At 44.8% G+C, this 17,750-nt stretch overlaps 1 protein-coding gene across 2 annotated transcripts in view; it reads right to left on the minus strand.

Moving 5' to 3' along the window:
* The window catches only part of Arhgap10 (Rho GTPase activating protein 10), a 261,328-nt gene that overhangs the window by 100,347 nt on the left and 143,231 nt on the right, over positions 1-17,750 (minus strand). The window contains exons 12-14 of one of the 2 annotated variants that reach the window (XR_007833198.1): positions 17,308-17,353; positions 15,287-15,352; positions 3,913-3,947 (exon numbers count right to left, since the gene is read on the minus strand). Coding sequence is in view for 1 of the 2 variants with exons in the window: in XM_051169161.1 (XP_051025118.1) it covers positions 3,873-3,947; positions 15,287-15,352; positions 17,308-17,353 (187 nt within the window). In the remaining variant the exon portion in view is untranslated. Of the gene's footprint in view, positions 1-3,872; positions 3,948-15,286; positions 15,353-17,307; positions 17,354-17,750 lie in introns of both variants that reach the window. The other variant, XM_051169161.1, reaches the window with a different exon arrangement.

A 17,750-nucleotide genomic window follows, 5' to 3' on the forward strand; every position in this document is an offset into this window, starting at 1 on the left:
TATATATGTATAATTAATGCTCTACTAAATGTCCTCTGTTTCCCAATCACTCCATCACCCCTGGCAGGCTTTTGCAGTCAGTGGGCTAGGTGGAAGTGCTACTCCATTTAGGATTAGGGTGCTCATTAGGGTTCGTGTTGTACCACAAGTGAAGGGCCTTACGTTTCCCCCCTAACCCATTAGTTAAAACTCCAAACAAACAAGCACAGAACCAAGGGGCTGGCATCATTTTATTCCTGTGTGAATGTTTCCTTCTTGCATAACTGCTGCATTTCTTTGAAGCTGGAAGTGTGCACCCCACACTCACAGCAGAGCGCCCTAGCCAGCACAGACTGGGCCAATTCTTTTTCTCCTCTGAAAGCTTGAAGAAGCAAAAAGCACATGTGTCTTATAAATATGCTTTATCACCAAAAATCATGTTTCCGGCTGCGCTGCTCACTTTCCTCCAAACTATGTAAGAAAACTGTTCAACAAAGTAAACAAGAAAATATTTTACATTAAAAGTCTGTTATTTTTTTCTTCTATGGCTCTGTGTCTTTTGTTGCAAACTAGGCTTATAAATAGCGAAGTCCATCAGACCACATATGTTGTGAGCACATTTTCTCAGGCTTTCCCCTCCTCTGCTCTGGTTTCATTCTAATGTGGGAAGAAGAAGACTGACTACCAGGCACTTCTAACTCACACCAGCTCTAATCTGCCCCTAACTGTGCTAACGCATCTTTACATCCCTGTCTCACTAAGAATTGGAACAGACTCTCCAAGATGCTACATCTGTTATTTCTCTTTGCCTTCCTCATCAGTTAGCATGTTTAAATAAAAGAAGGAAAGAAAGAAAGAAAGGAAGGAAGGAAGGGGGGGAGAGAGAGAGAGACAGAGAGACAGAGAGAGAGACCTTCTTCCAGACTGTATGAGCCCTGACCTACAGACAGCAGAGGGGTAGGAAAGGAAAGCGCTTCTCCACAGGGGGTAGAGCAGTCACTCAGCAGGGGCCAAGTAAGGCTCAAGGGGAGCTGGGAACACAAGACACCACCTGCGGACCCCAGGCGAAGGCAGCACCAGCACCCATTCTCATAAGGGAGATGGTGGCCTAGAGGAGGAGATGTCGCTCGGCATCTATCAGCAGAAGAGGAAGGTGAAAGAGCCTGAGGAAAGGAATGGGAAGGAGCCGCCTAGGAGGGGGCAGGAAAAAGGAAGGACAGTAAGGGGGATGGGGAGAAACATTTTTATCTATTTTTAATCTTAAACAGGAAAAGGGAAACCAGCAAGAAAGGGAAGAGGTGAGGCAGGCATGGAGGAGAGGATCGCATTCTCGGGCCTTGGAATCACCACAAATGCTTGCACCTGAGTGCTGAGAGAGTACCAAAATGGCTAATTTTCACGTAAAACCAGCAGTCATTTCTGCTTAAAAAAAAAAAAAAAAAAAAAAAAAAAATCTAAACACGTCTCTAGTAAATGCAGCCCTCGTCTAATAGCATAAGATGGTTTTCCAATATGATTAAAATTTTCAGTTAGTTTTCATTTTTCATGAAGAAAATTCCACATCAATAAAATGTGCCCTGAAAAATTTTCAAATTTGCAATGAACTTGTTACTGAGAATCCCAGTTGACACTGGCTGGCTTTAAAGAGAAATTAGGCGTTTGGCAGGCACGTGTTCTGCCTCCCTTTAGGATATAACTTTAACACAATATAAATGAAAAGTCAGTGAGAACACTGTGGGGTGTAGACACACAGTTAATTAAACACTAAAATGCTCTTTAAAATGGTATCGAATTATTAAATTTTGAATACCTAATCAGGATGAAACGAATACGTCAAGAAAACTGTAAATTGACCAGGAAACAGTGATGACATCTATTATGTCAAAAACTAAGGTTCATGTTAATAATAAACTAACAAAGAATAGTACTGCTGCTACCCTTCTGATGGGCAGTCTGACCCAGATTACAAATTACTCCCATATTAACATGAACAAATCCACACTGCACAGCTCTCCTGCGTGAGGAAGAAACAAGTTAAGGCCTTGGTGCCAATTCTCTAACTTCCTCTGTTTGCAGAATGTTAATGGTCTCCCTGCCAGCAACTCGTGTCTGGACTTCTCTGATATAGGGGGAAAAGCCAGTTTTCTGGGTGCCTATGTTGGTGCTCAGACATGTGCATGCAGATGAACTTATCCAGAGGTTGATAGAGTGTCTTTCTCTGTTGCTTTTTTTTTTTTTTTTTAAGGAAAAAACAAAAACAAAAACAAAAACAAAAAACAGTGTCTCTCAGGAACCCTCAAGCTCACTGACTGGGACTTCCTGTCTCTCCCCCAACCCGGCACCCGAGTTACAAGTGTACGTCCCAGGCAGCTTCTCCATAGGCACTAGGGACTAAACTCATGCTTGAACGGCAAGCACTGTACTCACTGAGTCGACTCCCAGAACCTCCAGCTCACGAACTTTTGGGGGCGTTACAATTTTAAAACACTTTGTGACTTAAAAGGCTGTCTTGGGATTTTTTTCCCAAGAGCAGAGAAACTACCATCAGAGTTAAACAATGGTGTTCATGTAAAATTTTGTGAGATTAAGAACAAATTTCAAGACAATTTAACACTTTGGAGCAACCACAGAAATATCCCTGTTGAAATTTCCTTGTGTGAACAAAGTAGTGATCTAAACAAGACCAGGACGGATCCTTTTGGCCAGTTTACCACCAAAATGTGCCTTTCGACACAGATGTATTCTGACAACATCATCACCTTCCAGTCTTAACACTGTAACAAGTTAGTGCTTCTAATTTTAAAATTAAGTAAAAACAGATGCTGCACTCCCATCTGCTGTAGCAGACGCTACTGCTGGACCACTGGCAACCTAACTATTTAATCTGGAGTCCACGGACGGTAAAAAGGAAAATGTGTCTGCCAGAATTGCACACGAAAGCTAAACCAGAGAGGCAGAAAACAGTAACAGCCCATGAAAGTGAGTAAATTTTAACACAGCTCTCCGACTGATGGTGGGCAACGTTTCCTATGGTTCATAGCTTGAAAAGTGTCTGCTTAGGAAACCCTTGACTCACACACATCTCAACAAGCAGACTATCCATAACATGTCATTTGGTTTTGTTCATCTCAGTTTTTACTTTCAAAAGTAAGCTTTCAATACAGAGAGGTTTAAATGACCTCCCAGCATACCTGAGGGCATCATTAGTGTTGACTAATCAGAGTGAGATATCAAATAAATTCTTATGGAGCAAGGCCAAAATGACAGATTGCCTTGATGCCAGGCCCTCCAGGCTGCTGAGCTATGACCATGCCTCAAGGGCAGCTTGCTGGGGGGGGGGGGGGGGGGGGGGGGGGGGGCCTTAAGCATCACACAGACCACAGTGAACCAACAGCGGCACGTTATGCAAAAGCGCTGTGTCATTCACAGGATGTCTGGGGCAATGAAACAGGTTCGCTCTCGGCTTCCTCCAGTCTGCGGTGCCAAGGAACCCTGAGTTACCAGCACAGATGGAGCACGGTTCTGGAGAGGAGCCTGCTGAGAACTGCAGACAACCAAGCCCCAAGACACAGGCCTCCCTGACAAATGACAGTTTGGAAAACTATAAAAATGAGCCCGAGTCCCAATGGGGAAACCATGAGGGACAGAGGCCCGGCTCTACTGTAAGAGGCAATGGAGAGAGGGGGCTGCACCTATGAGCTGCAGTCAATGCTTATTAAGTAACCTCAGCTGATACAGATGCTCAGCCTCTGCTGAGGACACAACACATCCAAGTAAGTGGTACAAAAGAAGACTATCCCTCGGCGCACTGTATCTATAACTCTGAAATACTAAGTTGCAAAGTCAATGAGCATAAACAATTAATGCATGGAAAAATGATTAAAGAGGCATACCCATCAACATACTCAGAAGTCTCTGGACCTTTGAACTCACCCCCACAACTCTGTACAGTCCTTGGTCATTTATACCTATTGAAAGAGACAAAGAGCAGATTACAAGAGCACTGTATTTTAAAAGCTGTTGCATTCAAAAATCTGGTAACTTGCAATCGTAGCATTCCTGCAGAACATTAAAAATATTTGACAAAATCAAGAATTCATCAGAGTGGTGTGTCAGCTTTGTATTTGTAAGCTATGACTGGAAAACAGCCTCATAAGGCAGAATTCCACCTGACCGAGAATGCCCAAAGTCAATGCTAAGCAAAAAGTACTAAGACTGCCCCCACCACGTGCCCTGTGCACTTTCCACAGATGCACTTGCATGTTTTCGTTTATTTACTTGCTTACATTCTTCTTGGGAAGTTTCAGCCCTTTTATTAATATGGGGATCGGCACGTAGGAAGAAAGTGATTAGATGATTCTTGAAGACCATGAACTCGATCTGTGCTGTTAAAAGAGTTGCCAGAAACCCCATCCTAATGAAAAACACAGGTCGACTTAGCACGCTCAATCTCTGCTGAAACCCGAAAACCCTGTGTCCTTGAGTGCAAGAGACAAAGGCAAGAGGCGAGTCACTCTCAAGCATACGTTCACACACTGAGCATGGGTAGAACAAATGTCGTCACGTGGATTCTCATATGCACAAACCAATTGCTAAGTGACACGCAGAAGCAGTGAGGAAGCTACAAAAGGGAATCGGGTTAGGTAAGAAAATGCCTGTGTTTTAAAATGACACACATTAAAATGTGTAAGTACCCTGTGTACGAAGGAAGAAAGGGAAAGATGGAGCACTCCAGAACTCAGCCAACTGTTGAGCCAGGACTGCAGAACTGGGAGCTGGATGCTTACTATAGCAATCTTACTACTTTAAAAAAAAAAAAAAGTTAAAAATAAATAAATAAATAAAAATTTTAAAAGAAGTTATTTACCTTTATTTTATGGGCATTGGTGTTTTGCCTGCATGTATGTCTATGTGAGAGATCATGGAGTTGCAGACAGTTGTGAGCTGCCACATGGGTGCTGGGATTTGAACCAGGGTCCTCTGGAAAAGCAGTCAGTGCCCTTAACTGTTGAGCCATCTCTCCAGCCCAATCTTAATACTTTTCATGCTTGAAATGCTTCCTAACATATAAATAAGACTTACCAGAAATGTGGCTTTGTCTCTTTTACTTTCAGAGCATTATAGCTTTCTGTGTGTTTGCTTTCTGCACTACAAATGTTAAAGCTAAAAAGAGCACACTGACTGCCAAGGAAATGCTTCTAATCCCCAGCTTTCCAGAACACAAAAACCCAATCACCAAAGGCCACAGCATTTGCCCACAGGGACTATTACTCTGAACCTCTCTGCATGCGGTGGCAGTAAGACTCATGCTGTCTAAAGATTCAGATCTACCGAGACACAGGCAAGTCAGGAAAGTTCTGGCTTCTGGGTGGTCTGTGTGGGGACAAGGGCAGCGTTCCCTATATTATGCTGGGACAGGAAGAAGACGGTGTGAACACATGTTCGATAAATCACAGCACACCACACGCACGAACTTTTATAATTCACAGTCAAAATCAGTATTTTTGTTTTCCTTTTCCATTTATTCCTCTTTATTCGTCTTGTGTGCGAGTAAGTATGTGCAGAAGCCAAAGGCTGACATAAAGATGGCTTGGCCTCAACTGCTTCTCTGCCTCAGTATTTTCTGAGCTCGGAGTTATGGAGCAGCTGGCCAGGAATGGGACTCCAGCTGTCTATGCCCACAGCACTGTGGTAGAGGCACATGCTACCACGCTCAGCTCCTCAGGTGCAGAGGCTCTGAACTCAGGTCCTCAGGCCTGCACAGTAGGCACCTTATTCACACCGAGCCATCACACCCACACCGAGCCATCACACCCACACCAATAGTATCCTTTTTTCTTCTTCTTTGTCATCCTGGCAAGACTGAGAAATGAACCTAAGCCTTCAAGCATGCTAGGCAAATGCTGTACCACTGGACTATACTCCCAGCCCTTCCTTATTCATTTTCTAAGCTTCTCAAATAGTGAGGGGGGGGTGCTGGCAGATGGGGAGATGTTAGGGGTTACAGGCCAACTTGTAAAACACAAATATTTGCATGTTAAACTTCTAGTTCCTAATTGCATTTATTTTTTTCACTTTTATTCTTGTGTTTTATGTGTATAGGTGTTTTACCTACATGTATATGTATATACCAAGTTCATGCAATACCCAAAGAGGCCAAAAGAGGACATGACAGTCCCTGTGAGTGTAATAGCTGAGCTGCCATGTGGGTAGTTAGAATCAAACCCAGGTCCTCTGGAAGAGGAAACTACGGAGCCATCTCTCCAGCACCCGTGTTTAGACAGAAGGTCTTTAAAAGCGGTATTAATTTCAAATCAGTACATCAGGTTGCTCTATTCCAGTGTGGTGTACACGCTTAGAAGGTATTTAGAAACAGACAAAGACAGACAGCAGACCACGGGAAAACACAAGAGAAAACTATGGCTCCCACAGGCAAGGAGAAACCAGCAGAACAAACAGACTATGCTGACCACTTCATACCGGAGTCTTCGCTCCCACAGATGTAGGGGAAATCACTTCTGTGTACAAATCATGCACCATATGATACTATGCTGTGACAGCCTGGGCCCAGGGACTGACGCCCTTTCTCTCCCAGTGTCTCATTAGAGCCAAGAGGGCAGAACCAGCCCAAGGTCTAGACACATGCATTCAGAATAGTGAAGCCTTGCCCCAGGGGCAGAGTGTTCCTGCCCTAAGGAGGAACAGCTACCAACTGAGGGAAAAGCGCAGAGTGGCCCTACCAAGAACTGGAAGAAACGCAAAGGAGACCACCCAGACACAAGACCAGAACACTCAGGCCTACAGGGGAGAGACGGAGCCTGCTTTCTTCCTGCACCCAGAGCCCTCCCTGAGGGTTTCAAACACCCCAGGATTTTGTTGCATACTGCTCAATTTAAGTAGTTTGACCTCAGTGACAGAAGTCAAAAGAGCAAGTCATATTCTGCAGTCAAACAACCTCAAGCACTTATGACAAGTGCCAGAAGTACACAGAGATGAAATATGAATGTCACTTCGGCAATGATGATCACTCTGTGCTTGTAATTACTACCAGATAATTGATCAAGTTCAAATTCATCAGTCTGCAAGAACTACATTAATTACTAATGCATAATAAAAGGTGCAGAGAAGAGAGTTCAGCTCCTCGGCACAGGTTCTCCCCCTTTTAATGAAATTTAAATAAATCCTGCACAAGGGCAGGCTGGAGACGGCATGTTCAGTAATCAAGTTTATAGGATTTTCTGTTTCTTCTTATGCTGTCCCTAAAGGCAGCGGACCAACCGAACACGAACCAACCCATGCCTTTTATCCGGGAACACATACATGTTCACAGCAACATGCTAACTGCAGGCAGTTGAAAGACGTGACCCATATGCCAAACCACTGGTGGGTTTAACACAACCTAGACAGCTTCTTTTCCAAAATCCCCTCTTTTAATCACAAGATTATGCCAATTGCCCAGAGTTAGGATGCTGAGATCCGCTTTGACTTCCTCCTTACGCATCTGCAGTCAGCAGGCCCTGTCCACACACACACACACACTGAGCACATGCTGGTTACCAAAAGAGCTGCATAACGAAACGCAGCACAATCCACTCCAATAGCATTGCCCCCCCCCCTTTCACGGGTGCTGAGACTTCCACACCCCACCCCTACTCACCACATAGCCCTGACTCCTCTAGCCGCCTGTACCTCTTGCAGAGTTTTAATCCGACCAGACCACAGGCTGTCACCTACAAATAATGAAGCTCAGACTGTCCATCATGGCTGCACTCAGGCTGGCATCTCAGCTGACAAGAAGACAAACCCAGCCTGTTCCTTTGTTCTGAAACGTGCCTTAAAACAAGCCTATACTCTGTCCGCCACAAGCTCCTGAAACAGAGTCCAGGGACCTAGCTTGATCCCAGAGTAATTCCTCATTTTCTTCACTCATGAGAATGTTCATTCTTACCACGTTAAAAACAATGTTCACACCTCACCAATCTGGAGAATCACATGCTAGACAGTATGTACTCCATACTCCAGCTTAAAAAAAAAAAAAAAAAGTCTAAATCCCAAAACACATACAGCCTTAAGAGTTTTTAAACAAATGTGAACCTGCATTTCACCCGCACAGACTTCATCCTCAATAAATAAATAACCTAGAAAAATACTTGTTTAACTGTGTCTTCTGTTGTTTGTGGTGCCTTGTATATGGCCAGTGGGTACAAAACATGTATGTCTTGAAATTAATTTAAAGTTATAAGGATTAAGGCAAAATAGAATGCTGAACAGAAAAAGTTATAGCATGTAAATTCTTGCACATTTTTCAGGAGATAAATGCTCACTAGTGCAACAGTCATCTCCTCAGCGTTTACAAGCACAAAGTTTCACTCTTTCTTCATCAGCGAGGCACAGTGAACAACAGAAAGGCAAAAGGGTCATCAGTGTTCCTAAAGCCTCGAATCAGCAGTGGCACTTCTTAAGTGTCAGTAGTGCCAACTGCTAAATGTCCCTCTATGTTAGTCAGCTGGCACCTACCATGTACCATGACCACGGCCCCCTTCACAGACAGTAAGAGGAAGATGCTCAGCTGAGATGCTAACGCAACTTTAGAGTCCATGCTCCTCCACTGCGCTAAGAAAATACAGGACATTAACAGAAAGCATCACACATGGACCAGATTCTGGTGCAAACACACAAAACCAAGACTACTAAACTATAGCAAGAAACTTTACCAAGAGAACTCTACCACGATGACAAGTTCTCGGTCTCAATGCATACCCATCGCTACTTGAAAACATGCCATTGTTGTTTTCCTGGCCCTGTGCCTAGCTCAACCCCGAATGTACCCAAAGCTAGATTCTCACATAATTACTAGACAAAAGTTCACTCCTCGTGCATGGACTTAAGGCTTAAGGAGGAAGAACATGAACAAAGCCACAGATAAACAAAAGAGGAAAGAAAGCTGGAGAATTCTTGGCTGGAAAAAAAAGAAAAGAGCCGTGGCTGAACAAGACAAGACCTAACAGGTGTGCATCAGCCTTCAACTACACGATGTGAGGTAAGTGAACACATGGGTCCTTCCATCCTCTTCCAAGCATTTACCCTGACTAGTTTAACTCAGTCATTCACTTAAAGCTAGTGGCTTTTTGGAGGGAGTTTTCTTAAAGCCAGAGAGTTGCCTAGCTGAGGAAAGGACTACTCAGCCCTGACTCCCTTGGCTGCAGTATTTCAATTTTGCATTTGCATTTCTGCAGACACCACAGACTCTTCAACTCCCTCCCACGTGAGACTGTCCTCTACTTCCACCCACACTCACCTCACACCCATACTGATTAAAAAAGAGGCAGCAAGTAAGAGAAGCCAGTTTACTTGGGTAAGTTTTCTGAGGACAGCTGGTCTTTATTTTCTTCATTTTGCACAGAATCTGCCTTTGGCAATTGAAGGTTAATGTGCACTCATGGACGAATATGCCGCCATTTCACCTCAGCACTTTACCATCCAAACCCCCTCCGAACATGACTAGGGAAAACTACACTTTATCTTCTGCCAATGCTCATCCTGGGCCGTCACACCAGCACAACTCTCAAGCCAACGGGAAAACTCTCCAAAAATCTAAAACTTCACTGTTCAAAGGAAGAGAGATTACTTAGATGTGACAAACCAGGGTCTGTCATGTCTTATCTACCCCATGAATTCACAGCTTGTTACAATGCTGAATTTGATAACTGACAGCTTGCCTAGACCAACATTTTAATGCCATGCTCTAGAAAATTAAAAGTGAATATTCAAATTATGCACATATGGAAGATTTTTAAGAGAAACTTCTAAACAAAAGTGACATACAAATTTAGTTTTAACATAATGACTATTTAAAAAACAGCAACTAAGATGTTTTTAAGCAAAAAGAATTACTGTTTTTGCTTACATTACAGTACATATACCTCAAAAATAGGTGTAACATGGGCCCATTGAGAAAAAAAAACAAAACAAAACAATGTACTGAGCATGTGTCCTTTCTAGGACAAGGAGTTATTTACTTGGGGAAATTATGTGATCATACTTCACACTCCGAAACCATTGCTTTCTTCCATATGCAATATGATCTATCTTTCTCTGTCTTGTATCTCGCCCGTAACTCAGGAACATGCTGACGTAAACACCCAATTAAAACCTCCTATGTGTGTTACAGGGAAATATTAATTCTAACCACATGGGGAAAAACAAACCCTTCCAATAATTTTATAACCCATAATCTGTCAACTTTCCGATATGACATGTCGGTCCTAGCTCTTGAATGCCCAAGCCAAAGCAACTGCATACACAAAGCACAAGCACTGCGGGCTGACAGGAACAAGGCATGTCCAAAGGGAGAGGAAGACATTCCTGCATTCCAAGTAAATAGCAGATTCCCAGAAACAAGCACAGGAAACGAAATCAACCAAACCAGGACGTGAGCAACAGAGGAGGAGCCACAAATGTCTCAGGATAAAAACAACGCTGAGAAAGATGGAGAAAATGGTGGCAGGGGCAGGGTGTTTCCTAAAGCTAGCTCATCTGTTCTCCACAAACCAGGTGTGTGAAACTGCACAGATGAACCCCATCACACTCTCTAGAGAAGCTATGCAGCCTTCCAAAGCATCACCTTGTACCTCATAGGAGCCTAGACCTCACAGCTGCCTGTCGCTCAAAGGCAAAGCCTGCCCCACCGTGGTCCTCTCCTGCCTTTCCAGTCTCACCTGAGGACTCAGATTTCAGGGCATCACACACGTTCACACACCAACACCTCTCCTCTCACTCCTGGACCCAAAGCCCTTCCTTCTAATATATCCCCTGTCAGTGGGAAGCTATACAACTCCTCCTCCTCTGCAGAATTCAGATCGACACCTAGGGCCGCTCTTTTCCTGGCCACGGGGTCCCATGCAGAGGTTTTAAGTCTTGGCAGAAAAGAACCCTGGACTTGGATTCTGAGCAATGCTGCGAAAGGTAAGATGGCGAGACTCTTGGAGATAGCGCTGAATCCACTCCACACTATGAAACAAGCAAGAGCCTTGGGAGGCCAGAAGCAGAATGCTGCAGTTTGGACCTGAAATGACGTCCAAGGGCCCATGTATTGGAGGAAGGAGTCTAGGAAGCGAGGCTTAGCAGAAGCACCTTGGGTCACCTCCAGTGTGGCCCAGAGGAGGACTGTGGGCCTCTAGCCGCTCTGTTGTCTCTGCTCTCTAGCCGTATGCTGAATGGTTTGGCTTTACTGCAGAGTCTGAACATTCTGTGCTGCCCCACCATAGGCCCAAAGCAAAACTGATCATGGGCTGGAACCTTCAGAATAGACAGAGACAAACACACATCTTCTTGTTTTAAGGTGTTGGACCCTCCAGGCAGCCATGAATCAGGATGCTCCAGAGAAGCAGAGAGAAAGCTAAGCCATCATCTTCCTCTAGAAACGCAGGCCAAGCACCACTCCATCCCGAGAGCCATGCCACAGCTGCACAGGAAAGCTCACTTCCACTAAGGTAAGGAACGGAGGCTTGTATCAAGTGGCCTAAAGTACTGGCATTCCTTCCTCATAAGGACGAGCACACCCACGGGGCTGCAGGAAGTAGATGTCACATAAGAGACTGCAGGGAGGAGGGACCAAACTGAAGCCAGGGACACGAATGAACAAGAGCCACACAAATGCTCCTGAATTCCCCCTGGGTCTCTGCATAGCATCTGACATTTTTGATTCTCTCCTCTTGACATGCTAAACTTTGGCCACTTTTAAAAGTTTTATGATGGAGGCTTTCCTTCCTCGTAGACTACTCACTCCCCTCCGATCCCCAAAGCTCCACGGACCCAGTGGGCGAGTTTCGCACATCACTCACACAGAAGCCTCCCTTGCTTGTACCTGTGCCCTGCAAGCCAAAAGGAATCCCCCTTCTACTCCTGCCAGGTTTCAATACCTAAAGCAGAGACCACCAATGGTCCTGAACACATCTGGGTTGAACTCAGGAATCCACAGACAGGAAAACCACTGGGGATCCTAGAATATGCCATCAGGTTTGTCACAAATGTCTGTGTGGCTCTGGTCATCTTTACTTCCCAGAGTCTGCAGAAATCTCGGTGAGCATCCAAGCACTAACTGACCACGAGTGACATCGCTCAATGGCTCTGTACATTCTGCACCACTGCCAAACGACTGTCTCAATCGTGCCACCTCGCAGAGGAGCACTATGCCCTCTGCAGCACCCTCTGTAAATCCCACATAGAGCCACCTCTCCTCACGCTAGCCTTTGCGAGCCTGCGCGGCCCCTAGCTCCCTCTAGCACTGAGCCAGCCCCTCCACCATCAAGTGAGCATGCTTTAAGGGCATGCTTGTGTTGTTCTTTTGAGTTTCCGTTGCAATCAAGTTTGAATTCCGTCAGCTACATTCTGTCTCTATGTCTTAGCTGACAAGTCTCTCAATGCCAAGATGTAACTCTCATCCTTTAAATGTAAAAAAGCCTATTCCTAAATCACGGTCCTTGCTTCATGCTGCATCTCTTCCAACCCATCGCCATGCGCCAAGACTCCCTTCGCCTGTACAAACCTGCCACATTTACCACCTGGAATAGTTCAATTGCTGACAAACCTTTCTGCGTGTCTACTGTTATTGGATTGTGTTACACGGAACCAACCTTTGCTGTCTGTTCCAAAGGCCTAGGGCAAGGCTCTGCACACCTGGAGACTGCTCAATAAATCCTGATTAACAGGCTGACTTCCAGGTTATCTGTTACTGAGGAAAAGGACACACTGCTATTTTCTTCATAACTTTTCTGTTTTCTCTAGTCTGAAGTTGGATAGTTTATGAAAAGAAAAAAAAAAGAGTCCCAAGTAGCAGGACACTAGCAACGTCAAAGGTAACAACTATGCGTCCTCTGTCTCCTACACACGCAATGCTTTTACTAGGAAGACGCCTCCGCACTTTATTACTGGACACTCTGGAGGCTCTTAAATAGCCCACTCCCAGTCCGCGCCATTAGCAATCAAGTCAGACCATAGATGTCTAAAGGCTCCGTGTGAGGAGCATGTGGCAGAAGCTGGCAGCAAGTGTTCCACGGACTCCTTCAACTTGAACAAGCCCGACATCCCTCATGGTGACACTGGAGGGATGAAGGCTCTGCCTCCCATGCATGCTGTCATTGTATGAGCAAATACGTGTGCGTCGTTTGACTGGGTCTGAGATGAGAGCAAAACCAGGAAAACTGCTAAACAGTCCCACCTAGCCGGAGGCATGCTGGTGTCTCAGTTACTTACTTTCTGATATATAATGGTTTTTTTTTTATCTAAAATAATGTTAACACACACACACACAAAAAAAAAAAAGGTTACCTTTTCTTGGTATGCTGATGGCTCCTGCAAAATTTTGACATATGTCTGAACTTAATCCAGGTGGGATTTGAATTAAAAAAAAAAAAAGTAGTTCAGGATCCACAGAGCACAAAAAACCACAAAGCCGTGTGTTAAAATGAGCTAGATTCCAAGAGTACCAACTGCATGTATGACTCCATTGAGCAGTGTTTTCCCACAGCAACTAAAGTGACAAAAATCAGGTCAGTGGCACCGGAAGACCAAGGTGGGGATGACAGGTGACTGCCTGCAAAGGAGCAGACAGAACATGAAGGAAACCCAAAACTTAGGGCTGAGGCAGTAGCGGTAACACAGCTGTGCAGACTGGGTCTCAAAACACTTGGAGAGAATGGTGAGACAAAGTCTAAGTCCCCCTCCGCCACTACCTGAGATGCTACAGACAGCTGACGGCTGCTGGGGAGTCAGCTTCCTTTTACAGTGTGGCCCTGTCGGGTCCCCTGCACCCAGTGGGTGACTTCTGTCCTACATGGGCTGACTGCTGCTGCAATGAGACACTATGAGCAAGTCGGGGAGGAAAGGGTTGGTTTGTTTATGCCTCCATATCACTGTTGAGCATCAAAGGACATCAGGACAGGAATGCAAACAGGGCAGGAGCTGACACAGGGGCCATGGAGGAGTGCTGCTAACTGGCTTGCTCCTCCATGATTGCTAGGTCTACTTTTTTATAGAGCCCAGGACCACAAGTCGAAGAGATGACTCCACCCGGAGAGGGCTGGGTCCTCCTCCACCAATCATTGATGAAGAAAATGCCCTACAGGCTTGCAGTCCTATCTTATGGAGGCGGTTTTCTTCAGTGAGGTCCCCTCCTCTCACTCAGATGACTTTAACTTGTCAGTGAAGCTGACATAAAACTATTCAGCACAGTCCCACAAAAATTGGACTCAGTGGATTATTTGAAAGAAACGGGAACATAATAAAGTTAGAAGGAGGTAGGTGTAACTCTGGGAGGATTAGGATGAAGATGATCTAAATACATGGTATATAGGTACAAATTTCCCAGAGAATTAATAAAAAATATTATATTTTAAAGGATCACTGAACTTTACGATTTTCAACTTTTACCTCATTAAAAAGTATGTATGTATGTATGTATGTATGTATGTACGTATGTATGTATGTACGTATGTATGCTAAAGATCAAGACCAGAGCCTTGCACATCCCAGGCTCTACTGATAAGCGTAATCCCACCCTAAAAGAGCATGTTTAATGGATCCCACAAGAGTGAGAAAATCATCTTTACAGTGTTTCAACAAAATGTGGTAAAAATTCGTTTCCCAATTGATGATTCTTCCGAAAAATGAGCTGGGTTGTATTGCAGTGACATTCTAAACCTCAGACTCTCAGAACATAGCATGAAAAAACAAAAAAACAGAAGGCCTTAAAGGAGACAGAGAGGTTATTAGAACAAGGCATATACATGTGCATAAACACACACACACACACACACACACACACACACACACACTGCCCTGACCAGGATGGGAATCCTTATAAAAATCAGCAAACATAAATACACAAAAGAGACAGAGAGATGGATGGGACATGTGTGCACCCTGAAAAGGCACAGGAGGAAGATGCCGTCTGCAAGCCAAGGGCACAGGCCTTAGAAACAAACGAAGTGCGTCATCCTTTGCACCATCACCCTGGCCTCCAGAGCTGTGCAGCTGCATCCCCACTCCAGCCATCTACCCGTGGATATTTTGTGTGATAGCAGCGCTAACAAGGAAAGGTGACTCCATTTTAGCAACGACTTCACTTTTTAACACAGAGAAGAAATATGTGAGGTTCTCCCACAGTGTCATCACAAAGGACTAGCTCGGGGGAAGAAGTGTACGCGGCTGACACGGAACCACCAGGCACCGAGCGCTGGGACAGACTCGGTGTTACATACCTACGGACCTCCATGAGAAAAGCTGCTGAGCAAAGCATGAGTGTTACCTCGTGTTTCAACCGCACTGATGCACTTCCGGAGGATTGTGAACCCCATCTTATCCAGCTGTGCCCCTAAAACAAACAGTTACAGAACGTCAAAGGACAAGGAGCCGCTGTGGTTTCTTTCCCATACCAAAAGAAGAAAAAAATTAAGGTAATGGAACTTTTGTTCTACTGCTTTAAAACTGTTGAAGGCCATGTATTTCCTGGGCAAATGGCATAAGTGGAAAATTTACATATTTCTAGGAGAGCCTCCATGATGACAATCAAGATGTCCAATTATCAATTTATAACTCAACTTGTAAAATAAAATGTTTTGAGTTAAAAAGCGCAGATTATTTTAAACAGTAAAAGGAAATAATATCAATCTCCAAGGGAGGCTACCTAAAAATAATCTCTATATTTTGCCAAAAATTCTAAGAGTAGCTCAGTTAAAGAAATGTACCAATCTGAATGGAGGCTTTTCAGAGTGAGTCTGAGCCTTTGTTCAACACAGGAAGGAAAATTTTAAGAGAAGTTTTCGTTAAATGCTATCATGGCAAAAAGCTTAAATTAAAAATTTGATAATTTGCACTATTCACCAAGCCTTCTTAATGATTTATTTTCATAATTTGAATTTAAAACAGATGATCCATGTGATAAAACAGGCCAATTTGAAAGTATAATTGTATATTTTTTCTAATATAATTGTCTATTTATGACCAGGCTGGCATATTATTTGTAGATCTTGGTTTTGTTTCAACACGTTAGTGAAAGAAAGCAGCATCTCCAGCCGATGCTGCAGGGCCCCAGGGACTCAGCACCAACGCTGGCTTCATCGGGGTTTATAGTCCTTGATAGAAACTCTGTTCAGAGTCCATATTACGGGGGGTGGGGGGGGGAGGGAAGAATGGGAGGATACAAGGGATGGGATAAACATTGAGATGTAACAAGAATAAATTAATAAATTAAAAAAAAACAAAAAAACAGAGTCCATATCACTGGGCTTAATGGTGGAAAGTGAACAGTGGTTTCAAGAATCCAGAGACAAAGAGAAAGGCTGGAATGGGGGAGGGAGGAAGGAGAAGGGATGGAAGACTTAAGATAGAGGAGGCATCAGGAAAGGACACAGGGATGGCCAGCTTCAGGGGTGCCTGCCTGGACATCGCGTCCCCAACCCCGCCTGGGGCGTCTGTCCACATCCAGGGCCAGGCTGCAGATCTCTAGTCTTTGAGTCAAGAATTAGCACAAGTGGCTACACTGTTCTGAAACTACGTGCTACCTACCACCGTAACCTCACAGTCACGGAGCCTTGCCCTGCAGTACGTGAATGGCCCAGTGCCTCCTTGCCACTGGTTGTTTTCCAAGCACCCTGTTAGCACACACTCAGAGGCTGCAAAGACAGAGGGTTTCAAGGTATGACAGGAATAAGTCAAGCCAAGCAAGAAAATAAAGCCAGAAGCTGAGGAAAGAGTTCTCAGCCCTGACGGCACCGTCCTGCACAGAACCGCCACCATAGGGCGTATATGGTATATATGGTAAGTGCTCAGGCAAGGAAATCTGCCCAGCGACTAGGGGTCACCATCAGGCTGGGGCCACTCATGCTTTTATTACTCACTGTGGCCAAGGATTACTATTCCAAACTATATGATATAATCCTCCTCACATCTACCATGAGAACTCTCTCTTCCCTCAACCTGAAGATGCCGGAAGTTTGCTGCAGCGTTGTGTAGGGCCACTACAGCGTCCTGCCACTCTCAGCCAATCAGCACTGTGTTCCGGAGACTCTCCTTATTTCTATCTAGAATGACAGGGGACCAGATGAGGAAGTCTAAAAGCAGAGGGCTGAGGAACAGCCCCTTCCAAGCAAAAGGCTCTTGAAGGCCAGAAAGTCCAAAGCTTCCCACTGGAAACTTCCTGCCACCCGCACGTCTGTAGACACAAACAGGAGAGCTCACGGGGAGCTCAGAGGGCACAGGGAGAGGGCTGCCCCCTGAGCCCCGGCAGCAGCTGGGGGTTGGTGATGAAGGGGACAAGCGAGTACTTACCTCCTTCTGGTCTCGGGATGATGGCGCTATTAAAAGTATGGAGCAGCTAGTAAAAGGAACAAACAGAAAACAACACCTTCAACAAATCAGTAGGAGTCAATCAAGTTAAGAACACGCAAATTTTCACTTTCATAAATTTAATATTGGATAATGTAGCATATAAAATATGTATTTATGCTTTGCCCCTGCTTTACAGCACAGAGTTGCTAATGTTTGGAAGGAGCTCTAAACTCATGCTAAGCCAGTAAGTCAGGAAACAAAACCTATATAGATGGCATAAGGGAGCATCACATAGATGCTCCATGTGATGAAAAAGTAAGACATCTGGCCTAATCCGCTGACCGCCCGGGGAGTAAGCGCAGACTCTGTAGAGTCGACAAGTGCTGGGGTGCCGGCTCCTTCAGGGGCTCCCCGCACGCTCACCTTCACTCTACACCCAGCCC

The sequence above is a fragment of the Acomys russatus genome, chromosome 26, assembly GCF_903995435.1.
Source record: "Acomys russatus chromosome 26, mAcoRus1.1, whole genome shotgun sequence".
NCBI lineage: Eukaryota > Metazoa > Chordata > Mammalia > Rodentia > Muridae > Acomys > Acomys russatus.